The 26871-nt window shown below is 39.7% G+C and overlaps 2 protein-coding genes and 2 pseudogenes across 3 annotated transcripts in view; 1 reads left to right on the plus strand and 3 right to left on the minus strand.

Annotated features, from left to right (window-relative positions):
* Positions 1-4103, plus strand: part of ACE2 (angiotensin converting enzyme 2) — a 39987-nt gene extending 35884 nt beyond the window's left edge. The window contains exons 17-18 of the mRNA XM_039873431.1: positions 1464-1658; positions 3374-4103. Of these exons, the coding sequence (XP_039729365.1) occupies positions 1464-1658; positions 3374-3482 (304 nt within the window). The 3' untranslated portion in view covers positions 3483-4103. The remainder of the gene's footprint in view (positions 1-1463; positions 1659-3373) is intronic.
* An 833-nt stretch (positions 4104-4936) lies between these two features.
* Positions 4937-5054, minus strand: LOC120611926 (uncharacterized; annotated as a pseudogene).
* A 1432-nt stretch (positions 5055-6486) lies between these two features.
* The window catches only part of BMX (BMX non-receptor tyrosine kinase), a 47654-nt gene continuing 27269 nt past the window's right edge, over positions 6487-26871 (minus strand). For both annotated transcript variants that reach the window (XM_039873443.1, XM_039873449.1), the window contains 10 exons: positions 26115-26169; positions 24677-24756; positions 22119-22246; positions 19862-19936; positions 18936-19107; positions 15685-15901; positions 14438-14502; positions 11616-11734; positions 8790-8947; positions 6487-6931 (listed from right to left, as the gene is read on the minus strand). In XM_039873443.1, the coding sequence (XP_039729377.1) occupies positions 6857-6931; positions 8790-8947; positions 11616-11734; positions 14438-14502; positions 15685-15901; positions 18936-19107; positions 19862-19936; positions 22119-22246; positions 24677-24756; positions 26115-26169 (1144 nt within the window). In that variant the 3' untranslated portion in view covers positions 6487-6856. The remainder of the gene's footprint in view (positions 6932-8789; positions 8948-11615; positions 11735-14437; positions 14503-15684; positions 15902-18935; positions 19108-19861; positions 19937-22118; positions 22247-24676; positions 24757-26114; positions 26170-26871) is intronic.
* LOC120611850 (uncharacterized) lies at positions 15328-15446 on the minus strand (annotated as a pseudogene).

A 26871-nucleotide genomic window follows, 5' to 3' on the forward strand; every position in this document is an offset into this window, starting at 1 on the left:
AGCTAGGGTATTTATTCATCACTTCTCATCAGTCACTGGCTGAGAACTGCTTGCAGGTGACATGAATTCCCCCGCGTTTCTGGCTTGCAGGCACGGCGGCACCTTATGGCCTGAGAATGCTCTTGGGCAAAGGCAAAAGGTACTGGCTGAGGAAAGTCTGGCCAGCACTCATGGAAAATGGTTTAAGTGCAGAAGGGACTTGGACAGGTATTGCTGTCATATGCTATGGGGACTTGGATGTAGCATTGATTTAATTAAGCAAAGTCTGAAACCAAGTAGGCCAGAATAGATTTCTTTAGACGTCAGCCAGCCTCCGCACGAGGAGAGGGACTCGCTGTGGGCAGGAAGGGTTTAGAAGGGACAGCTCACTCAGTTTGTCTCAGCTGTTTCTCAAAACAGCAAAAGTGAAGCATGGATCCATGGAGATGGTTCTCCTTACATTAAAAAGCTTGATACCCACCGCTACAGGGACGCTCACTAGGTGGCCCTCGTGAGCTGCTGTTCATCTCTGGAGGCAGAACTAAGACCTGCTGGGCAGTGCGTTCGCCTGGGAAATCTACCTTGGGGTGTATGACCCAACCATGCCCAGAGACTCACTGACCGCCTCCAAATGACTTGTTCTGTTTTTGGGGAAAAGTCCCAGCTGAGATCACCATGAAAGAGCCCAGCCCTCCTGCAAGCTGCAGGGGACCTCAAACTTCCTGTTTCCAGAAAGACTTGAGATACTTCCAGGCTGAGGTTGCCAACGGTTACATGACTAATTCTGCTTTGACCTCTTTCCCTCCCTGGGTGGGCTCTGACCTCCTGATCTGGTAGGAGGATGGGATGCTGGATACTTCAGGTTTCGATCTTGAATATTCTCCATTTCACCGTTATTTTGCTTTTTTTAAAAAACAATAATCTTCATCTTTTTTTGTTTGTTTTTATCTATAAAATTCAGCCATGTCCCATCCCAATGCTGAGAAACTGTCAAAAGCCCCTTTTCTGTATTCCTCCCCGGTGCTGCCTCCTAATGTTAATATATTGTTTTGGAAAATACAACTGGATATAGGAATGGATTCATTTGTAGAAGAGTATCTAATTGTCCTTTTCCATTATTTGATATAAAGTTATTGTAGAAATACTCTGACAGGAGAGAAGTCCTTTGCCTTTGCAACACAATACTCACAAATGAACAAATGCCAGCCATTTGCATGTTTCCATACTTGCAACCAATTTTCCAATGAAGCTCTCCCCAAACCTAATCCAGGTTGCAGGATATGAAAGGTGCATAATTGTCAAAACTCATCTCTTTCACTGGACCTGCTCATCTACTTTGATTTCATTGCTCTTTAAGGTGTACATTCTTAGGATAAGCCCTGTAAAATCCTTTCAGGAACAATAATATAAGGAGTAAATAATTACACGCCATTTTATTTTGCCTAAGTGTTCCTTTTGCCTAAGTGTTTTGCTTTTGGGAATAGGATGTCCCGGGGCCGTATCAATGATGCTTTCCGCCTGGATGACAACAGCCTGGAGTTTCTGGGTATTGAGCCAACACTGGAACCCCCTTACCAGCCACCTGTCACCATATGGCTGATTGTTTTTGGTGTCGTGATGGGGCTGGTGGTGGTCGGTATTGTCCTGCTCATCTTTGCCGGGATCAGAGACCGAAGGAAGTAAGTGACCTTTTCTAGACCCATTGATCCTAAAACAGAAAGGTTTAGGGAAAGCTAACTGGAAAATTTGCAGTTAAGTGGTAGGTTGTACAGGGCAATTACTTTTTCGGACAGTTTCGTTCCCAAATATTCTGATGTATCCCCTAGAAATTCACCAGATTTCATCAGCACTTCACCTTCCTAGCAAGCCCTACCTCACTGTAAATGTCCAGCCTGGAATTTACTAGCATGCCCAGGGACACTCCATCCTGGCCACAGCATCATGTCCCCACTGCCAAGAGGCACTGCAAACTCAGCAGTGGGTGGGCTCAGGGATTGATTACGGGTTTGAACTGTGAAACATTTAAGAATGAGCTCAGAGATTTGCTCCAAACTGCTACTCTTTAATCATCTTTACTCCTCCATTAGTTCATGGGTCAGGCACCCTCTAATCTGTTCTTGAGTTGAAGATCCAAGTTCATTGAGGATTTAGATCACTGGAGACCTGGTTTATAGTCTTGCTCTACCACTAGATTTTTTCCCCTGATCTTGAGAAATCATCTATTTTTGTTGGTTTATGTAATTAGGGTTAATAATATGTTAGAACACCTAAAAACTCTGCACACTTCAGGTTGTTTAAACATGTTCTCGATGGAATTTGTACAGGCACCCATCGATTTTGCTCAATTTTCTTCACTATAGAGATTTTTAGTTCCCCAAAGTGTCTTCATTTAAAAAAATTAGGTATCGAATAGAATACATCCATATGGTTAAAAATTTAAAAACACAGAAGGATATATGGTGTCTTCCTGTCACTCTTTGCCTCCGAGTTCCCTTCCCAAAGCCAACTAAAACGATCGGTTTCTGGAAGGCCTATTGAATTAGAATCTTCATTTTAGTAAGACTCTCGCCATGTGTGTGTATATTTCAGTTTGAGAAGCACTCTTCTACAGACTAAAATTTTGCACATGAGATACTATTCCAAAGTTAATTCATTAAACAAATTTTTTGGGACACCTGCGTCATTTCACGCACTGTTAGCAGAAGGTACACAGAAAAACAAGACCGACTACCGTGCTCAGTGCTTTCATACATTAATGTTCTCAACAAGCCTATGATATAAATATGTAATTACCTTCATGCATATGTAAACCTGAGATTCAGAGAGGCCAAGTAACTTTCTCAAGTTTACACAGCTAATGAGTAACAGATTGGGATATACACCTAGTGTCCTAGGCTGTTTGTTGTACTACAAAGCTGTCCTACCCTGATCTTTATACTTTGGAAGTTGATTTTAGTAGGGAAGCTCTTTGAAATGAGGCTATTGGCTAAATGACCAGTGAGTTTTTAAAAATAATAGTAACGGTTCATATTCATTGAGGATTATATGCCAGGTACTGTGAGTGCTCTGCAAGTATTATTTCATTGACTCTGCATAATTGCCATCGTTTTCTGAATAGGCCAACTGAGGCACAGAAGTCCCCTCTCCCTGAGTCCAGAGCTCAGATTCTAACCAGTTTCTTATGCTCTGCCAACCCTTGTGACAATCACAGGGCTGAGGAAGTGAACCCAGTGCACTGCAGGTGTTTATAGTCCATTAAGAAGGGATTGATATGCAAATGATACACCGGTGATTAGATGCTGAGATGTAAAAGATGGCTGGACCCAGTGGAGTCCAAGGGAGGAAGTGTCATTCTAGCATCACTTTATTAAGGTGACTTCACTTTATTTAACAGGAAAAATCAAGAAAGAAGCGAAGAAAATCCTTATTCTTCCGTGGATTTGAGTAAAGGAGAAAATAATCCAGGATTCCAAAATAATGATGATGTTCAGACTTCGTTTTAGAAAAATCTATTTTATTTCCCCTTGAGGCGGTTTTATTGTATGTAAGTGTTAATTTCACATTACAGAAAGTACGAGGTTATAAAAATATCATTAAATATTAGAACCATGGCTCTGTTCAGGAAAATTGTCCAAGAAGACATGCTGAGGAGAGGGCCTCTTCACTTACATTACTTGTAGGGTTTATTTCTGCCTCAACACTTGACTTCTGTTTCCTAAAAGAGATATTTATCTTTGAGAATAATAGGGAAAGTACGTCTTTGGCTTCCCCGGCTCTTCAGGGGCTATGGAAATGGAAATGTCTGCTGTGTTACTGGAGTTGGGAAAAAAAAAAAGGATATAAGGCAGGAGTAAGTATAAGAGCCTTGTATGGAATCTGCGCGGATGGCTTTTAAGGACAGAGCACATGAACTGATAGAGCTGTGGGGGTCGAAAATGACACACACTGTTCACTTTATTTTAATTCGAGTATAAAGGATGAGATGTCCTCTTCACAGTAGTGTAATCTAAGCACTATAGTCATTTGCCCAGTGATGATTGGACTGGACCTGTGCCTTCCTCAGGGTGACAAGTCTAAAGAAGAGAGAAGAATCTGGAGAATGTCGGAAGAGTTGCCTTCTCACTTCCAAGCTCCATCGTCATCTCCCTGACAAGATTAAAGTAGCCCCGGGGCCTCCATGACCCGGGAGGGGGGCCCCCCCTCCCGCCATCTGATAGAAACTCACTTCCATTCTTCTCTGTGGAGTGAGTGGAAATCCCAACTGAATGTCACTCTCTTAAATCTTTTGTATTCACCCACAACATCTGTGTAGTGCCGAGCACAAAACACACTCAATAAATACTAGATTTGCACACTCCTGTGGTCTCACGGGCACTTATGTGCTAGGGTCTCCTTGGGTTCTGTCTCCTTCTCACTTGCAACTAGGTCACTGTCTCACTGCCTGGGACCCTTGGCCTCTCAAAAGTCTTGGAATGTATCCCAATTTCTTAAACAGCTTTGTTTTACAAAGCAATTATAAAATTAGCCTAAAAAGAGTTGTTAGGATGACATACACCCTCAGGTGAGGAACCAAGCCCGATGCTGCTTTTATGTATCTCAGATCCCCCAGCACAGTTCTGACCACAGCATCCACTACGTAGATTAAATAGATTAAAATATCCGAATCTGTCAACTTACTCTGTGTGGTGACCAGCATAATGTTAGATAACTTTGTTCTTAAATTCTGTAGAGATAATGGTGATGATGGATCAGTTAGTTAGCCAAGTCAGGGGAGGATAAAGTTTTAAAACAGTAAGTGCCAGATATCATCACTAAATACGGTTAAATAGCATTTTAAAAATTATTATGCATGTTTTACTTTTTTTTTTTTTTTTTTAGAGGCAGGTACCCTTGGTTGACCTCAGATGCAAGGACCTTGTCAGCTTACAATACCTTACTTTTTTTTTTTTATTTTTTACACCTACAGCACCTGGTCTTCTAGGTGGTCTCCCATCGAAGTACTAACCAGGCCTGATCCTGCTTAGCTTCCAAGATCAGACGGGATCAGGCTTGTTCAGGGTGGCATGGCTGTAGACTTGACCTGATATTTAGAGCCAGGCTTCTGAGCAGGCTTTGACCTCTTTTCGTACTAGACAATTCTGTATTGTTTGAATTTTTGCAATAAGCATGTATTACTTTAATTCTAAAGAAGATTATTTTTAGAAGATCAAATACATAAAAATAATAAGAAAACGACCTTCAAGGGGAGACCAGCAAGACCTAGTCTGGGCCTGCGAGATCTTTCTCTGGGGGTTTCACAGTCTGTGCGCAGTCCCTGGCGGACAGAATCGGGGAGCATAGCAAAGGCTGGCACCCCCCACGTGACTGTGGTCCACTAAGGAGGTGGGGCTGTGTTCTTTCTTTCCCCTTGGGTAGGAAAGAACCTGGCATATGGTTCATGTTAATAAATGCTTGCCGAATGTGTAAATGCCCTAGTGGTTATTTTAAAAGTTCTATTTCATTGTAAATTGAGATTTGCGTGCCTCTGTTAAAAAAAAAAGAAAAAAGGACTATTATAAGTCAATTTTGCTGAAAAGAAAGGAATCATTTAAATGTCAGGAAACAAACTAAGAGATCATTCAAAATAGCCGGGGGCGGTGGGGGAGGTGAGGGCGTGACTCGGATGAGAAAGGGTAAGAATGTCTGTTAAGGGGGACTGTTAACTTACAGCAAGAAAGTAGTTGTAGGGCTTCATTAAGGTGTCTTTTCATTGCAATAGTACCCTCCACGTAACCTCTCTCCCTTCTTGACTTTATAGATATGACAATGAGGGACTCCAAAAAAGATGAAAACCTGTGGGTTCAGCAGCAGGCCGCGAAGGAGGGCATTTTCAGGAAGGGTTTTTAAAGCTAAAGTGCCTTTTAGTAATAGCCACGAGAAGCTAAACACACACTTCTGCACCTTTGTGTCAAGATAGAAGACTGATATAGAAATTTCAGTTATCAAACTGGCCAGAAGCCCCATAGCCCAAATTCCAGATTTAAACTGACTTGAAAGCAACAATTTAATTCCAGATATAAGATCATGGTTACACTTGAATCAAGATTGATAATGGTTAAGGATAAGGAAAAAGGCACTAAGTTTTACCTTTGCATCTTTTAAAATTTGCTCTATGTGAAACATAACTAATATATTATGGAATAATATTCGTGAACTTTAGTTTTTATGTACATGATGACATAACGAGTCATTGTTCTAATCTGGATATCAGGTGAGCATTCTGTCATTTGGATTGAATCAGGGGCCACCTGACCAAGCCCACCACATGACGAGGTTTCCCTGAGAAACCTCTACTGACTGCACAAGAACATTTGGGCGCCTGTTAAGAATATAAATTCTCAGGCTGCACTCAGACCTGCTCTACCAGCATCTCTGTGGGTTTAATAAACTCTCCATTTGATTCTCATGCATGCTAAAGATTGAGGATATTGAAACATAAAGGCAAATGTCCACATTTCTGTACTCATTAATAGCATATTTAATTATGAGAGTGATGATATAAAGAACAAATATCCACCAAATGAATTTTCAATTCTGTTCAATCTTTACACATGGTACACACCCTCTTTATGTTGCAATCAGAAAATGTGCTTCTGCTATAGGCTGGGAAGTATCATATTAAGAGCAGTATAAACAGAACTACTAATTTGACCTATATTTCAAGGAAACCTTTTATTTCCTACCTTGTTCATTTCTAGATAATATAACAGACAAACAGCACACAGAATATCATTAAGAACTAGCTAGATTACATCATCTGTGCCTTGCTACTTTTCTTAAAAAGAGCGAAGATGTTAGCCAACATTTATATTCATTCTCATCAGATCTAATTTCTTCTTCAAGGCTTGTCTTTTTCCCGAAGTGGTTCAATAGAAGATAAGAGTTGCTGAAACGTGGGACGCTTTTCTGGAAGCTAAATGAAAACAACAACAACAAAGCAATGGTTTAGTTTATGAAGGTTGTGATTAAAGATAAAATATATAAAATATGTATTCCTCAGTCCTAAAGCTAGCGACTTTAAAAATGTGGAAACACCACAGACATTTCCACTAAAGAGAAAACAATTACAGCTCTAGGAATTGAAAAAGTATCTTTAGTGGCCTAAGATGGAATAACGAAGACAGTCAATGATAAAACCAACTCAAATAATAAAGGAATTCACCAGGAGAGCAGTATATAAAATTAATATGCAAAATCAGTAGCCTTCATATATAAGTACAATAACGAATTAGAAGATATAATGGAAGACAAACCCCATTCTCAGTAGCAACAACACCAAAATAAAATATTTACAAAAATGTATCCCCAAATGAGGAAAACTTTAAAACACTGTTGAAACATATAAATTAGACTTGAATGCATAGAAAAACATGGCTTGTTCTCGAATAGGACAAATCATAAAGATGTCAAATTTCTCAAGTTAAAACATAAAATAGATACAATCACTTTATAAACTGATTTTTAAAATCAAGGCGAGAGAAAACAAAAACCTGATAGAAAAAAGAGGCAAAATAAGACACATAATTCTCAGAAAGATATACAAATGCCCTTAAAAAAAATACCTCTCTCCTAATGAAAGAGGGACACATGAAAGCTGCACGAAATGCCATTTCTTATCTAGCAGATTGGCAGAAATTCAGAAGTTTGACAATGGTCTGTGTAGCAAAGTGGGCTCTTTGCTAGAGGGTCAACAGCTGCAGAGAGAAATTTGCTACTTTTTTGGTAAGAAACACACACATATACTCACATGCTTATTTTTGTGCAAAGAAGTATGAGAAAGATAAATTGGAATGTTTTTTCAAAAGTCTCAAAATATATACAAGGGGGAGACTGAAATGTACAAAATGCTCACTCTATGCAGAACTTTCATCGGGATTGTGCAAATCCCTCTCAATGGATTTTGGCACAATTCACATACTTTTAAGGATCAGCTGTGGGAAGGAGGCAGTTTCTTCCTGTCAGGACCCCTGTCCAGCAGATGGTATCGTCCTAGGCCCAAGAGCTAGAGCAAGGAGGGCCAGGGAGGCCTGGGCTTCACCACAAAAACCCTCGTCTGCTCTTCTCCATCTGACATGTGATGGCAAGAAGTCTTGTACTTGTCTATGTTTCTATTGCACATGTATAATTATAAGCTGCTTGGTGTTTTCAGTGTGTGTGTGTGTGTGTGTGTGTTGTGTGTGTATGTGTGTGTGTGTGTAAGACTGCGTTTGGCAAGAGCAAATCAATCCCTTGCAATTTCAGCTCTATGTCTAACCCAAAAGAGACTCTTATTTTCTACCCACATGGAATGCTTTTACTCAACATTTGGGAGACGTAAGAAGAGAGGATGGAATCGGGTCCATTATGTTTTCTCTACATGTGGTTAGATATTCTCTGTTTCACATTTTCCACTCGAGTAGAGACCCCATAGTGTGGTTAAGAACAGGGGTCCCGACACCAGCGAACCTGCCTCGTATTAGCTATGTGACCTTGGACAAGTCACTTAACCTCTCTGAGTGTCTGTTTCTTTTGTTAGTTTTAGCTTTGATAATACTACTGAGCTCATAGTGTGTTTCTTGATTAATCAATGAGTTCATATTTATGAAGTTCTTAGAACGGTGCTAAACATAAGTTGTTAAATTGTTGGCAGCAGCATTGCTTGTTTTAGATTACAAACAGTTGAGCGCAGAGGCCCGGGGCCATTTCTATCTGATCTATAGCAGGTGCCTCCCCTCAAAAATACATTGTCCGGCAGTAATGCGGCCACCAGTTTCCCCAGGTGGTGCACTTGCCTCATGCCAGCAGCTGTACATGATCTGGTAGACCGTGTCTGACGCCAGTTGGGGCCGGTAGAGCCTGTGGCCCTGGGAGACCTTCACGACCACCTGGGAGTTATCGTACAAGTCATAGGGCTGCTTCCCCAGGCTGAACACTTCCCACATCAGGATCCCTGCAGCACATGGAGGGGCGGCCGGCAGATGGCAGGGAAAGAAAGCAGACGTCAGAAGGTACAGAATTTGATGAATGAACATTACACACATGCCGGGTCAGGAAGGCTACGGGTCAGAGCGAAGGCACCTTGGGAAATGAGTCCTAGCAGAAGGGACAGACTGTGGAGAGTGGGTCTGCGCCATCCCCTCCGATGCCTAGGTCCTCTCTTCCATGTTTCCTGAGACCCAGACACCCGTTCTTGCTGGTAAATGGGTAAATGGCAAGGGCAGCTGCAGAGGGAGCTACTTAGGGCCCAGACCCTCAGGCTGCTTCAGAGAAGTGTCTGGGGCTTCGGTCAACCCACGACCGATCCGGCTCCAGCACTCAGGAGTGATCGACTGAAGCCCTCACTCTCCCCTTCTCTCTTCCTTGGCTGTTTTGTGCAACCATTTCATTGCACAGTCAAATTACCTTTCAGTGAAAATTTAAAGATAAAATCATTGACAGCATTGCTCCTTTTCTTATCAACACAGTGGGTCATAATATTTTGTGGGTCAGGTATCCTTTTGGGAATCTGATGAAAGCCATTGGCTCTCTCTCTCGGGAAAATGAACACACAGCATTTGGGTGTTTGATTTCTGGCTGTCCACTGTCCCCCATCCAGGGCGTCGTGGACTCTAGGTTAAGAAACTGCGTTCTGGTCATGGTGGTCAAGAGACGGGCATTTGGAGTCAGTTAGACGTGGCCTTTGAGGCCCCCTTCTACCACTAGGGCAAGTTTCTTACCCTTCTCAGTCAGGGTCCCTGTCTCTAACATGACGACATTTGCACATCATAGAGTTATTGTGAGGATTAAATAGGATAAAACACCCAGAGCACTTAAAAGAGCACTGGGCATTTTAACTACTCTCTAAACAGTGGCCATTTTTCTGTCATACTGGCCAAGCAAGAGAATTTCAACACTTAGCCAGCTTCGAAAACTTAGAAAACCAGAAATATGTAACAAGGAAGAAGTTTGCTCTGGAATCATAACTGAAGTACTGCCTTCAACTTCTTTGACATTTAGAGCTACAGATTTTATGAACAATGTTTACAGTAAGATAATATTACAAGTTGTCGTGGCCGTATTTTAAAAAGAAACCGAACTTTCTAAAACAACCATTCAAAAGTGTGTTGCTCCCTTCACGACTCTGTCTTTGGAAGGCTATTATTCACTTATCTCGAGAATAATTTCAGTGCTTAAATTATCTGTGCAGCTCCTCTTTGAGAATTACTTGCAGAGGCCCTGGTTCATTTTGAATATACTTATTGGGACACATTTCAGAATGGATTTAGTTTTTGGAAACAGCCAGAAAATAACAGGAGCCAAGTTCTGGTGCATAAGATAAGTAATCAAACTAGGTAATGCAATTTTTAGCTCAATCACAAGGTGTAACTATTGAGTAGGCATACTGATTTTTTTTAAATATCTTTCATAAGTGTCATATCAACTGAAACAAGATTGAAACTAATTTTGACATGGTAATCAGCACAAAACAACATCAAATATTCACCAAAATGCTATCTTTGTGGTTTTCCCTTTTTCTATATACATTGAATTATTTTTTTTTTACAATGAACAATACCACTTTTACAAAAGGAATAATTATTTTAAAAAATCGTGTCATATAGAAAAATATATGGCTAAATTTTGCTTTTTTGAGGCAATCTCATGAATGTCATGTAGAAAGTCAAATTATGCTTAAGAACCAAGATAAGCATGAAATGAGTCTCAGCTGAATTTAATATATTCTATAACTATAATTTGGATCATTTTACCTAGGTTCATCTGACAGTGATTGTAAATAGGCTTGACATTCCTCGCGATGTAGAAAAATATCAGAAAATCTACCAAATCCCAATTTAGAATTATTTCTGTTTCCTAATTATCTTTACTAAATTTCAATATAGATCTTTTAATAAAATAGAGGTCAGTGAACTTTTTTCTATAAAGGGTCACACAGGAAGGCTTTTAGGATTTTTGGGGTCATGCGATATCTGTGACAAATATTGTGCTCTGCTGATGCTGCCCAAAACCAGCCAGAAACAAGACAGAAAGGAATGGGCATGCCCATGTACCAGTAAAACTTGAGTTACAGAAATGGGCCACTGGATTTGGTCCTGAACCACGATTTGCTCACTCCTGATCTAAATGATGAATTTTAACAAGGGCACTAGTTGAAACTTGTATGGGCCAAAGAGAATGCTGAGTCATGTTTGGTTTTGACAACAGGCATGCCTCCCAAAATTGGTCAATGCACACACAAAAAAGTCATCATGGCTGCTATCATGCCGAAGGTCTATGACTCCATTGTAAACCCTTCAACGTTTTGGACTTCACGCAAACTCAGTTTTAGTTCCCAATGACTCCTTCATAAAAACTGTTGAAAAATCTTCGGTAGAAGAGCTTTTATGAGATTTTATGAGAAGGTACTAGCAGGATGCAAATTATACAATATGTGGCAGACATCCTAACACTGACCCAGTAAAGGATCATCTCTTCTATCTCTTGCTCATCATGGGCCATACAAATAATTTTGTAAGCGCGCAGGGCTTTTGCTAAAAATGGATGTTGCTGCTCTTTGTGGTTTCCTGTTGTGGAAGCCAGCTTGCAAAATGGGGCTGGGGCCTGTGTGGCCACATTCTTACCGAACGCCCATATGTCTGACTTGCTGCTGTATTTGAAGTAGTGAAACACCTCTGGGGCTGACCACTTGACCGGAAACTTTGTTCCTACTGAACTGACATACTGATCATCAAGAACATACCTGTGGGGGGAAACATCAACACAGACCTTAAGCTGCTTGGCTTGGCAGAATGGGAAGACCTCTGCTGGCCGCCATTGCCTCGTGGCGGTACAGGCTGATGAAGGACAGAGAGGCAACCAGTCTCAGCCGAAAGCTTGGGTGTTCTGCATCTTTTGCTTCCTTTCAATGTATATGCTTAGCTAGAGGCTGATTACAACTTGTAAGCTTTAAAAAATGATATCTAACTTTGAAAATACCAAAATCTGAATGCAAACTGTTTGGTAAATAGAGAAAAACACAAAAATGTAAAAATAAAATCATTCAGAATCCCACCCCAAAGACAACCTGTAATTCTACCACGCAAGATACATTTCGCCTTATACTTTCCAATCTTTTTTCTATATATAATTTGTACAAAATTGGGTTTCTGTCATATTGAGGTTTGCTTTTATTTTTCCTTTAATGGCATATCGGGAACATTTTCCCTATATGGTTACATTTTCTTCTGTAGCATCCTATTTAATGGCTGAATTCCCGCTTATGGATTAGCATAATTTGTTTAACCATGTAAATGGCTTCTAACCATCTGCTATTATAAACAACAGTGGACAACAATATCCTATGTAGATATCAAGACCATAAAAATATATGTTCAAGGATATTCACTACACTCTTGTTTATAATAATGATTAAAATGGAAACAGTCTTAACATCCACATTTTGAGAAGTGATTAAATATAATATGGTACATTAATACAATAGATCAATAGGCAGCTATTTAACAATGAGATCGCTCTGTATTTACCAAAATGAAAAGATGCCCATGGTATATGGTTATGTGCAAAAGAATAGATCTATAATGTGATTCCATTATTTTTTCGGAAACAAACAGTAAGTGCACTTGTGTTACGATTGAGTATACTTAGGAATAAGGTGTAGAAAGACAAATGTGTTAACAGTAGGTACTCTTAGTGCTAAAACTGGGGTGAAGGGGTATGGGCCAGATTCTCCTTTTGACTTTGCTATATTTCTTATAATAAGCATATACTATGTATATAATGAATAGAGGGGAACCCCATGTCTTTGCCCACAAAAACAAATAAATAATGACTCATAAATAGGAAAATGAAATAGGAAAATAAGATGAGGAAATGAAAATTATGGAAACAAATTTTGAATACAATTTATAGGAAAACTTCACATACTAAAATATGTTAGAGATATTTAATATAAAACATCAGAGAAAGCTGGTTTGGCAAATTATTCTTTGAAACATTAGTAATAGTAATAATAAATAACACCTTCCTAGGATTACATATTGCAGCTTCCATACTTCCCTCCCCAGGCCTCCTCAGCTCCTCAGACACCACAAGACACCCAGAAACTACACTGGCACCCCTGACTGGGGTCTGCTCACAGTTTAACCCTTCCTTCAAGTCATCAGGACCAAGTTAAGTCATAGACATCTGAATGATGTGACAGAGCTTTGTGACCAAAAGGGTGGGGTGCGTGGCCTCTAGGATCCCTTATTCAGAGCAAGACCTTGTGTCCCATTTTCTGAAGGGACAAAGAACTTGAGGTATATTCTGGATGCCACCATAACAGTCAATATTCCAGCTTCGAGAAAAAGGTGGGTGTAAGTTCTTCTATTCTGAGAACTTGTAATGTCAGTGCAGGTGACTCAGTATATGGTGGTTGGAGTGATGGCAAGTAGCACACAGCTAAAGGGACACCTTGCCAATATTGAGGGGTCCCAGAAGAGGAGCACTTCCTAATACTGAATTTTGGAGACTTAAAAAAGTAGATCTTCCTATGGTGTTTTAGGGCCATGCTTGCTAAATCCAGAGCTGGCCTTGGTCAGTTCTTTAGATCTCTTTGCAACGGCATCATTCCTCCTCACAATTATATGAGTTTATGTTGAGTCAGCACAACTTTTTAGCTGTATTTTGTCTCAATGTCAGGGACACCTACTTGCCTCTAGAATAACTGCAGGCATTTTGAAGGCAGGGCCTATCCCATTCATATCAATATCTGCCACGAGACCTAGGCATTTAGTAGAAACTTGATAAATGATGATCGGAAAGGTGAGCATGTATGTCTTCATTTCCTATGCAAAATCGCGGAAATTGGCTTTGAGGTTTAAATAGTATGAGGACTCAGAATCAGGAAATGGAACACTTTTTAAAACTGCTATCGTAATCAAAACAATTTCTCCTAATCATGAAGTGTTGATAGAACACCCACCAAGAGAATCTCAGAGTCTACCGTCATGCCTTACTTGGTGATAAAGAAAAAAACGTGACGATGAAAATTTTTCCTAGTGTTAACATTCTACCCATTTGCACATATATTAAGAAAAAACACAGACAGGGCTAGAGGAGACTTGGTTGAAAATGTGTATAATATTTATCCAAATAATCTGGCTGTAACATGTTATATTTAAATACTTCGGATCTTTCATGGAATTTATTTGTAAGTTTAGAAAATATTTATCAGGGTGTTGAACTTAAAAGGACCCTGGATAATTTTCAAAGTACAGTCTCATCTTACAGGTGAGGAAATGTGGTAAAATGTTTCATAAGTTGTCATAAGTGGTAGTATGGAGGGGGGATCCAGGTTTTCAAGTCCCCAGTTCAAAGTGCCCAAAAGGTCTTCACTTACGATGGCATTTAGGTGTGAATCGAAAGACCCCTCTTATTGGTTGCCCCTTTGGAACTGGCTTACCTTGTCATTCCAAAGTCAGATACTTTCACAGAGAGATCACTGTCTACCAAGCAGTTCCGAGCAGCCTTTGGAGGAAAAATCAAAATTACCAAGTAGTAAAAGTGACCGTGAATCTCTTGACATCAGAATCTGCCATTTTCCTTCTCCTCAGTAGAATTCTCAGCAAAATCTAAGATTGCCTATCAAAGGCCCAAATGTTGGAAATTTGTCTTTTTTTTTTTCCTTTGCAACTTCTCAAAATGAAAATGTGCTCCCATATGTATTTTCACCCAGGCATCCATCCTTGTCAACACTAAAGGTATAACACATTAAACATAAAAACTTAGTTCATCAATGAGAAGGGAAAAATCAGTTCTAGGGGCTCCCTCTTCAGCACTAGGATACTGTGCAGTGACAGGCGCTCTAAAGGCATAAATGTGGCACCAGAGACTCAGAAGGCACTTGCCTAGAGTGTGTGTGGAATGTTTGCTGTTCAGCACAAGAAAACCTCTTAAAGGTAAATATCAGTGCATACCAAGCAGAACACTTCCCCCTCCCACTCTGACCCAAAGACACAAGTTTCATTTCTTTCTGGTTTTTGTTTGTTTCTTTTGTATTTTCAGTTATTGTATTAAATGACTGCTTTAGCACTGTGCCATTCCTGGAGTAAAGGTCAACTTGGGTTTAATTGTTCCAAGAAACACTAAATTGACCAAAGCCTTTCCTTTCCATCTCTTTTCCTTCAAACCACAACACAACTACATAAATCTTGATGCTTTTAATATTTTATTTTTATCACTACAACTACATAAATCTTTTTTTTTTTTTTTTAGGCAAGGCAACCCTTGGTCGACCTCACAGATTGCAAGGACCTTGCCAGCTTACAATCCCTTATTTTTAAATTTTTTTTATGCCTACAGCACCTGGTCTTCCTAGGTGGTCTCCCATCCAAGTACTAACCAGGGCCAACCCTGCTTAGCTTCTGAGATCAGACAGGATCCGGCTCATTCAGGGTGGCACGGCCGTAGACTCGCTACAACTACATAAATCTTGATGGCTTCTTTTAGTCATTCTGTTCTTTCTGTACTTCAAGTATTTCATTTTGAAACTGATTTTTATCACAAAAATGGCATGTGCTTCAGCAAGGCACAGGCGAGCAAAGTAAAAGTGAAGGTGGCCTCTTTGCCGTTCCTCCCAATCCATCACTAAAGGTGGAAACTATGAGTTCCTTTCTGTCCTTTCTTTGAGCTGCCAATGGCTTTGCTTACCAAGTCCCGATGTATGAACTGGTGGCTCTCCAAAAAGGCCATGCCTTCGCAAACATCATAGCACATTTCCAAGAGCTGGGAGGGTTCAAGACCTCTGCCATGACTCTTCAGGTAATTAAGCAAGCAGCCATTGGTTATATATTCAGTCACTATGTATATAGGGTATCTCTTTGAGCACACTCCGTAGAATTTCACCAGCTTGGGATGGTTGAGTTTCCTGGGAACAACAGATTTTCAAAGTTCAGTATTGAATTTCCACACTCCATTTTCCAGATGCCCTGAAAAAGAATCATGCGCAGATTTTTGTTCGTTTTACTATCCCCCCTTCTACTTGAACAGAGGAGAGGAAAATGTTTTGGATATATTCTGGGAGCATTAGCCTTTGGAGGTAAGGAATGCTTCTTCATGTTGGACATCAACAACCCCAGCAGAAATTTAGCAGTTGTGGGTGCTGTGTTCGACTTTCCTGCAAGGAATCAGGGAAGCAAGGGTCTGGTGCCTTGGAAATCCCATTGAGTCTCATGGCATCTTGAGAACTTCCAAGACTAGTTTGGAGGGAGCTACAGCCTAAGAGTACTCGCTTCCATTTTAAAACATCTAACTTTCATATCTAAATATTTCATTCTAAAAAAAAACATCAGATCAGAAAATGAAGAGTGTAGGTAAAATGGAAATGCCATGTTAGGAAAATGAGATTAGGCATAATTTTTCTTGCTTTTTTTTTTTTTAAACCCTCATTTTACATTATTGTTATGTTATTTTTCCAATAATATATTTAGAAAATAGTAACCACATGGTATAGCACTTCTGGTAGTTCATGATGGATGGACAGTCAGCTGTTACGATATTCATCGGCTTGTCATTACATAATATCTAGTCTCATCGATTTACAGGATGATTCTTTAGTGTTCAGATGTGTGAAAGAAATCTAAATTTAACATGTCAACTTTTCAATTTTTTAATAATTGAGGACTTATTAAATACTTAGTTATTTTCTTTCTCCTTGGTTTAACCATGCAGGCATGCCTTATCGTGTTACTCAGGGCAATGAGCCCAGCTTCGCATCTATCGGCAACTGTAGGGACCTGCATTGCACTCAGCAGTGCTCCGTTCAGAGGGAAGGCTTGGAGTGAGACAAAGATCTATCACCCAACAAAAGCTGTTCCTTGAGCAAATTTTGTCCCTGACCAGAGGGGCACTTGGTGGGAACAGTATGTCAACTGGTACTCCCCATTTAACAGGCCTCGGTTTGACTGTTCTATGTGGGATTTAACATTCCCCTTATGTTACAGTTTGACCTCTTTCTTTATTACTAGGTGATTTGTTACTGACTTTTATGATTCTGTATGATTATAAGCCCCTCTATTCGTAAAAAAAAATATGTTTTAAAGTTTCACTAGGACACGGGGGTTACACTATGAGCCTAAGGGAGTTTCTCTCAGATTTTTCTGTCCTACAAAAGTTGGACATCAAGGGCCCTCTCCCAAGTTTTATGACAGTTCACTTGTCAAAAGCAGAATGGGCTACATACTTTGCAAGAACTGGTGCAAAATGAAAATGCAGGAATTCTCGTTTAGGAATGATTAAGGATTTCAAGATGGTGATACCAGGGCATTAAACCAAGCGTGGAGTCCCTTTAAGTGTGGGGCCCCTCAAGGCTGTGCGGGTTGCACACACGTGAAGCCAGCCCTAGCCAAAGGCTTATAGTCACATAGTCCCTCTGCTTCAAACGTTTCTGCAACTGTGGTAAAAATGATTGTTCTGACTTTCCTGGTGCCTTTGGTCTTCATAAAGGAGTGACTAAGGAAGTGGACACTGGAATGTCTGCCTGGCTCTGCATTTCTGTTCTGCCACTTTTACCAGCGTGGTGACCATGGGCAGGTCATTTAACATTTCTGTGCTTCGGTTTCCTAGAAAACAAAGGTGACAATGGTACAGCCCTCATAGGCTTCTTCTGAGACTCAAACGTGTTCGTATTTATAAAGTGCTCAGAGAGATGAGTGTAAACACAATGTAAATGTTTAAGTAAAATTTGTAAAAGGCTTATTACTCTGTAGCAGGCTAGAATTTGTGATTTCAGCTGTCTTTGACTGAAGTCCGGCTATAATATTGTTTCGCGTACCATGTCGATTGGTCCCCTAAAAGTAGGGTGATCAGCTGCCTCAGTTTGCCTGAGACTGCGGGGTTTCCTGGGACACAGGACTCTCAGCACAAACCCAGGAAAGTCCCAGGCAAACCTGATGGTTGGTCACCCTTCAAAATCTGATTCGCCATGTTGACAAGAAGAGGTAGACTCTTTAAAATAATTCTTTGTGGACTTTGAGCCATACTTCTCTTGCTCAGGCCTGTTTCCACGTCTGAAAGTGTACTATTGCTTCTAATAAAGCTTTTCTTTTCTGCTGAAAAAAAAAATAATTCTTTGTACTTACCTAGATATGAGAGAGAGAGAGAGAGAGAGAGAGAGAGAGGAGAGGAGAGAACACATATGTATTGCCAAGAATTAAGAACTGTGCTTAGGACTGAGACCTGTTAGGAAGGGTATCTTCGTTACCAGTGAGGAAAGAATAAGGTAAATTGGGCATGTGCTTTATAAGGCCCCACTGTGTTCCTCGTTCCACCATGTACCTCCCCACAAGGCAGGAAGGCCAGAGGGCTGAGAAGACGTGTCCACTCAGAACCCATACATCCTTTCTCTATCACTCTTGGGGTACGAGGACTCTGGAACCCCTGTCTGTATAGTTCTGAGGCCTCTTCCAGGACCCATGTAGATTCTTTTTGAGTCTCTTCCCCCAAGAGTGAGCCATGCTGTTGGTGCACCTGCCCCAAATCAAAATCATCAGCCAACATAGATAGTTGTTTGTGGGAGACATAGAGGCTGCTTGGATGTACTGAATGCTGTGTCTGCACATTTGAACTGAGTATAGTGCAGGACAGAGCAGGGGGTGGGAGTGGGAAGGGGCAGGGTGGAGTTCGTGGGGGCCTTGGGCCAGAGACCGGTTTCTCTAAAGACTCTGGAGAATTTTAAATTCAAATATGGCCTTTCAGTTTGTCACGAAGGTATATTGGTCAAAGTAGGAGCACAGAATCAATTTTATTTACTAGCGCATTAGCTTGATTTATAACTTCTAAGTGTTTATATCTGTGATATGCGGACTCTTCCTTCAGTCCTTGCAAATGTTACAGACAGGCCCATTAGCATGAACATCCTCCCATGGTGAGGGCTAAACTGCCATTTCTTGGAAGAAACTTACATCATGGTCTGGGCCTCCTGGAAAAATTCATCTTCTGACATGGAGCCCTCCTTGATCATCTTAATGGCAACATCATACTGCCCCTTCCACTTGCCCAGATGGACCACTCCAAACTGGCCACTTCCCAGCTCCTTCAACAGCGTAATCTCTTCTCTTTTCAGTTCCCAGATTCCTAATAAGGTAAGACAGATACTCTTTAGGATGAGAATATAAAACTTTGGGGCTAACAGCTTCCCAAGCGATTTCGTCTCCAAAGGGAGTTTCACATTGATAATATGAAGAAGAGCAAGACTTTTTATTTTAAGTTGATCACTTAAAAAAAAAAAACAAACCCTTAGTGACATGGTCTTATAACCTATTAAACCACATGATAATGCCGCTAGGACAATATTGGTCTTGAAGCAGCTACAGTTATTGATAGGAAGCTCAGAGTATAAACACTTTGCCAACCAGAGGCATCTTAGATGTGGTGTCAAAATGTGCTCGATGCCCTTTAGCTTGGTAAAATATCATTACGTTTTCTTATAAAACAAATTGTGATCTGGATGGATGTCATTATCCTAAATACGCAACGTTGAAAACTGGCTCCCCCGAGAAGGCACAGAATCCCAGAAGAAGAAAGAAAGGGTAGGCAATGGGTTTCTAGTAACCGATGATTGGGTCTAATGAGAGGAAAGATTTGACACTCTTTTTGGTAACGCTGGAGAGATAACAGAGTGAATTTGGGAAGACAGAAAAGGCTTTTGTTTTTATTATTTGTTTTTAGAAAACGAATAAATATATTAGAGCTGAAGCCCTCCCTGTCACAATCTGAGCAGGGACTGCCTTCCTGTCTTCCCTCTTTTTTTCAATAAATTAACCATATATGCATATTTTAGCCAAAAATGTGGGAAATAGATCTTAAGAGACCAAGGGTGTATTCATACCACTTCCCAAGGACACGGAGATGGGAACCTTGTTGGCCTTGGTTGACACAGGGTGGCGGAGTCGTGTGATCATGCCTGCAATGGAATCAGCATCATAGCATCACATCATCACATCATACCACATCACATCACATCACGTCACATTGGTTCACACCTCTGCTTATGTTCCCTCCAGAGTGGCTGAAAAAGCAGAGTTCAGGATGTTGAGGTGCAGAGAGGGAATTCATTCTGACCGTAGTCATCCCGTACTTGTATTAATTTGCCTGACTTGACTAACTCAATGTCAAGCAAAAATTCAAGAGTAAAACCGCTTTATGTGACTTTTGAAAATCACGTCAAAGTTAGTTGCTTGGTGGAATCTTTCGTTTAAAAAATTTTCCATTTTTATTTTGCTATCTTTTTTATAGTCCTATATTTAAATACGTATACACACAGCACATACAGTTGGTAAAGAATCCAAATAGTACAGAAGGGTACAAAATAAAAAGTAAACCACTTGCATTTTTAAAAATTAAACCTATTACTAAATTGCATTAATGGTCAAGTCATTTTAAGTGTTTATGTCATGGTAAAGCTGGGTTAAAATAATCAAGGTATTTATAGCAGCTTGAAAGAACTCATTCAAAAAATTGTTTTTTGCTTTAAATGTGTGACATTTTCCAAGTCCTGAGAACTATCACACGTGTCCTTTTCCTCTCCTTCATCTTTCTATATTATTTATTTACTTTTTATATGAGTGGTATCCAAATGTTTTAAATCGTGCACCTTTAATTGGCAAAAAAATTTAGTTCACTCTTCCAAAATATATACATGTACAATTGCTGCTGTATTGATATATTATGTGAATCATAAAATGTAGTCACAAAGAGAAAACATAAGAGAATTAGGTTTAAAAAAACAAATAGAAATAAACATTTTACTGTTTTCTTCTTACTCTGCGGAGTTGCTCGTGCATTCTCTGGAGGGGAGTCATTCCACTTGGAGATGTCTTTCCAAGGGATACTTTTGAGGTGCTACAGGTTAAACTAAACAATTATGAAATTGGGACGAAGGAAAAATACAAGTAGGAACCAAAATCAAAGCCAGGAGTGAGGCCATTTCCCTTATGTGCACATAATCAGCTTAGGTAGAGTCACGCAGATTGTACACTGAGCCCACAGCTTATTTTTTCTCACTCTTGGAATTCATCCAGTCACTGCTTGTAAGTGGCACTAGTCTAGAAAAGACACTTAGGGTGGCTTTCTTTTTTTAAAACTTTTTTCTACATTTAGTGAGACGTTATTGACATGTAACCTATATAACTTTAAGGTGTACAACACGGTGATGTGATACGTGTATGCAAAATGCTTACTGTAATGAGATGAGTTAATATTTCCATAAGGAGGGATTTCTATACACATTTTTGCCAATTAGGCAAAGTTTAAAAAGAGAAATAGTACCCAGTGTTGGTGAGGATGAAGAAACTTGCTCTTGGTGGGAGTGTACATTTCTGAAAAGCATTTGATGATGTCAGAATTTCAAATGTTCTTAACCATTATCTCAGGAAAGCCATCTCTAGGGAATTGGGCTACAGAAACACTCATGCAGGTGCACAGAGCTATGTGTGCAGGACTGTGCATTGAAACAGTAATTGTGATGGGAAAACATTGTAAATGATCCTACTGCTAATCAATACAAGGTTAGGTGAATAAATTATGGAGTAATTCTGTAAGAGAATTCTCAATAGACCAAAGTAAGCTGTACATATTTGCATGGAAAGACTTCTAAGACACATTGAGTAAGGGAAACAAGCTGAAAAGTAGTATGTGTAGAATGATCTCAGTAAAAATATCACGTGTGCGTGCGTGTGTGTGTATAATGGATAATAAGCGTTACTATCAGCATAGAAGATAATTCTGTCAGAGCAGACACCAACTCGTATATCACTGGAGAGAGAACCTCCATGGACATTTCTATAATGTCTAAATTTTGCAATCAACTTCTATAGGCAGGAAAAAACCTGCAAATATTTTTATAAAGAGAATCTCTACTTCTAAGTCACTCAACTCAATTTTTTTTTTCTGACATTATAGTGTGTATAACGTTATACTTCAGGAAATGTAGGTTAAAAATCACAGTAGGCATAGGGCTTGAGAGCATTTTTTTTCTTACTTTCACGTCTCTCCATATAATTAAGGATATTAGGGGGATCGATAGTATCCAAGAAAATTGATATTTATCAGCAAAGATCCATAAAAGAAGAAGTGAAATAAATTACCTGCTGAATTGTGTTGATGATAGTGAATAAGCTTTGGAATGTCATCAAAACAGTAGTTTTCTGCCAGGTACAATTTGTTCTCAGCATTTGTATGCACGTGGTAATGTTTGATAGTTCCTTTCTTATCACTATTAAGGAAAAAAGAATGTGAGAATGTTTTAAACAATTGAAGCTTGATCTGGTGTTTTCTGGAGGTATCCATGACAGTCAGTAATTATGGAAGAGGGCTCTTCTCTGAATTCAGCTTATCTTTTGTGCACATACAGAATTCATGTACAATAAAATTCCAACTTTCTAGACTGTTCTTAGTACATATAAAGCTGGAACATTCCTCTGATGATTGAGAGCCCTGCAGTTCTTCAGGATGATTATCCTGAAAATCAATTCCTTTTCAGGATGATAAGGAAGATTAAAATGTAGAAGGCAAAGGTGATTATGCCGTGGGTGTTCTCACCTACAGCGTGGGTAGGAGGCTCTCTGGTGTGCAGAGGAGGCAGGATAGAGTGGGTGGGGCTGTCCTTTAATCCCTCATGTGAACTTGTACCTTTCCACATAAAACATTTTTTTTTCTTTTGCTCTACATTTAGAAAATAGTGGTGAATTGATACACATTGACTTAGATTAATCAAGAATAACATGCTTGTCTTCGATTTGAGAGTATGGCACAGTGGTCAAAAATTGGGCTTTGAGTCCAGTTCTACTGCTTGCTAGCTACCTCATTTGGTTGTTACAAAGATAGAGAGAGAGAGAGAGAGAGAATTTGCACTGTGGTTGGCACATAAAACAATAAATAAATTGCTGTTATGCCAGCTTAGTTAAAATTGCAGTTATAAAAGGAAAGGGCGCTATCTTGTTGCAAATGGCTAATCAGCTCTTGGTCTCAGCACGAAATTCACTCAAGCCCATCAATGCTGTTTCATAATACAAGGCTTCTGTACTCATTGATTTGGATTTCTTCTTTTTGATTCCTTATCCATTTGCTGATTTTTCTACCTGGCCACCTTCAAAAAGGAATCTGGTGTCAAGAAGCTTGACTAGAACTTCTGATATCAGGTTTGGCTGAAACTGCAGGGCCAGAGCTTATTATATTTAGTGAACCAAGTCTTCTCCCGGTTCTTACGAGTCTGGATTCAGCCAGCATCTAGATATGCAACCTAGTACATGAGATGCACTGGGGATGTGGCTTCTGGCATTAGAAAATGCCCGGTGACTGATTAGAGTACCTCCTATTTAAATCGGAGGTAGGTACTCTATAAAAAAATTCTCAAAATAACTTTTTAATCACTTAATTATTACAAATATATATATATATATATATATATATATATATATATACACACACACATACAAACACACCACAGGGCAGGGCACATGGAAAAGGCACCAAAGCAAAAGATCATTCACTCCAACCATTAAAAGTACATTGCACACACACAAAAATATATATCTTTTTCAAATGGTCCTAATCAAGATTTGGCCAGATTCTTATTCCAAAATATTGGGGGTTTCAGTGTAGACACAGGAGTGTGGTTGAAGGAACATGAACTTGGCTGTTGAAGGCCCAGATTCAAGTGAGTCATTTATTAACTTTGTGGGTGGGTCTTCATCAACTCTCTTTGAACTTCAATCCCCTCATTTGTAAAATGGTGCAAATAAAAACAACTTTCTATTTGCTTCTCAGGATGATTAGAATGAACAAAAGAGCTAACAGCCAATGTGAGGGTGGCTTGTAAAACTCTGATGGGGGATCCTGACGTTGGTAACGTTGACTTGTTGTTGACTCTCATGCGACGACTGTGGGGGTCTTGCGTGCCCAAGTGTTCAGATAGGGGTAGTGGAGCAGGTAGAATTACTGTCTCCCAACAACAACAATAGTAATTGCTATTAATTTATTAAGTGCCTACTGTGTGCCAGGTACTGTTCTGATCCAATATGCGAATTCATTTATTTTATCCATAGAACGTAATAATCGTTACTATGTCCCCTTTTCAAATGAGGAAGTTGACGCACAGAGGTTAAGAAACTTGCTCAATGTCATAAAGCTTTGTAAATGGTAAAGTCAGGATTTGGACCCAAAAGTGTAGCTTCAAATCAGAACTCTTGACAACGTAGAGGACAGCACCTTAGAAAGAAGCTATCGAGGCAACACAGCTACACTTATTCAATTTTCTGCTAACTCTGTGGGAAGACACAGTAGGTTTTCCAGCTCAGCAGGTGGCGAAGGCCCAGAGGGTAGAGTCCCCAATGCTATTTCTCTTTTTCTAGGTTTAGGACTGAATTGAGGGGAATGACCCAGGATTCCTTTAACAAGCATTCACCGAGGTGTGCTGTGCCCTGGGTGCTCAGTGGCTGCCTGGCATGGGCTTGAGAGAATCACTTGAGAACAGCCTCTTGGAAGTAGGGGGAAAAAGGCCACTATAAATGGTTGTATTCAACAGAAATATTTTGATCCAAAATTCCAGAGTTTAAAGATGGTGTCTTATCCCAAAACATGACTAAATTAGTAGCATACTCAAAGAATACACAAGAAGATAAAATGAAATCCATTTCATACTTACTTCACAGCCTTACTAAATAAGGACACTGTGTACATTCCCACTTGGCTAGAATTTCTAACCATAAATGCTCCTTCTTTTCCCTGAAAAGGAAGGAAAATGTGAAAGGAACAGAAAATATTTTCATTATCTTTGAAAATTATTTTTTCTGGTAGGTGGTAGGAAAATAGATCTTTTAGATTCACTTGAAATCTCATTGATGGCAGAGATTATCCAACAGTTGACACAGAAGGGGACCTACAGTTAAGCTTTCTTTCTTTTCTCACTATTTCTTTATAGATTAATTCTGTATGCTTCAACCATTCCTCTCCAGTAGATTTTTAACCCTCTCTGATAATTTTCTCTTTTATATTTGTGCAAGCCTAATGTTTTAATCTTTCAGAAAGAAAATTTAAAACCACATATCATCATATCATGCTCATGGAAGGGTTTTAGAAAACCTAAGATGCAGAACAAATTGTTAAAGTTCTGTGCTCAACTTGTCTGCCTTAATGTCTTCTTTAAATCTTTCTTAATATCTTGTGCTAATTCTAAGCAGATCCAGATTCAAAAAGAGCATATAATAAATTAGAAATGTGGGAAAACTCTGAGTTAGTTAGTGAAGTCATCACATGTTCACTAATACCCCTCAAAGAGATAATTGGTTTGTTTTATTAGGTTGAACTATATCAAAGTGTCATTTTGTAGGCCAAAAGAGTTTGCTATTGATAATTCTATACCAATTAATAACAGAGTCATGTGGATTTATTCCCTAGTACATCTAATTTATTCTGGTTTAGGTGCCAGCGAGCAACGACAGAGTTGAGATAGACCGTTGACATAGATGGCCCCAATAAATCACCTCTCTGTAGTCAGTCCCCTCTCACATTGACTCTGGGCTGGGCCATGTGACTTGCTTTGGCTAATGGGACATTAGCAAACATGATAAAAGCAGAGACTCCATAACTGCTTGCACTGAACTTCAAGGCTCATCCTCTTCACCCCTCGCCTTGATACTACGCTTGACCTTAAGCCAAAAATCCGAGAAGTGATTCAACCTTGCCTGAGATGACCATGCTGTGAGAAAGTCCAAGTTATCCCCATGGAAAAGAATGATGGTACCCAGGCGACTGCCTCAGCTAAACCCGATCGCCCCGTGACTGCATCCACCAGCTAAATGCAGCCACATGAGTGGCCCTAAACAAAATCTGAAGGAGAACCGCTGGGCCAGCTGACTCACAGAATTGTGAAAAATCATAAATCTCGTTGTTCCCAGCAATAGATAACAGAAAGAGAGGAAGTGGCTATATTTGAAGGGCCCGGTAAGTCATAGGCTGGACTACCAACACCATGATGATGTAACTGTATACTTAGCAATAAGGTTTTTCTAAGAAGTTCATTACCCTCTGAGCCCAACAATAGAAAGATTCTTAGAGGCTACGGTAGAGAGCAGACTATTTACCTTTTGTCTCAGTAATTGCTCAGACTGTGACCTGGAGATGTTACCCGCAAACCAGCTGCAATAGGAAAGAATTCCACATGTGAGAGTTAATAATTTTTTTGTTTGTTTTGAGAGTTAGTAATTTTTAATTGCATAACTTGTCACTTAGTTTTCTAACTCGTAAAATGAGGCATTAGCCTAGATCAGAGGTTTCTACACCTGACTGTTCCAGAGAATCACCCGAGGAGCTTTACAAAAATACAGATTCCTGAGTCTCTATCACCCAATTATGATTCTGGCGTGGGGTCTGCAGATCTGTATTTTTAAATAGGCTGGCATTTAGGAACCTTTGGCTTCCTTCTAGGTGATCTCTAAATTCTCCAACATTTCATCATTTTGAATGAGAGCCAGACATTAGATCAATGAAGTTTATTCCTGTGGATAAATTGGGGTTGTCAAGGATGAAAGTTCCTTTGTTTCAACCTTAGAATTTTCTTTTAATAATCCAATGGAAGCATGCATTATAGCATCTATTTTCAAAGCAAACGCTTTTCAAAAAAATATTTTTATTTGCAGGATAGTAATAGATAAGCATCTATGGTTATGTTAAGGTAGGGACAGTTGTAGTGAACTGAGAAAAAGATGATGTGAGACAGCCAGGTATAATCTTTATTTATCTATCTATCTATCTATTATTTTTAGGTCTATAGCACCTGGTCTTCCTAGGTGGTCTCCCATCCAAGTACTAACCAGGCCCGACCCTGCTTAGCTTCAGAAA

The sequence above is a fragment of the Pteropus medius genome, unplaced genomic scaffold (genome assembly GCF_902729225.1).
Source record: "Pteropus medius unplaced genomic scaffold, Ma_sr-lr_union100, whole genome shotgun sequence".
NCBI classification, from domain to species: domain Eukaryota; kingdom Metazoa; phylum Chordata; class Mammalia; order Chiroptera; family Pteropodidae; genus Pteropus; species Pteropus medius.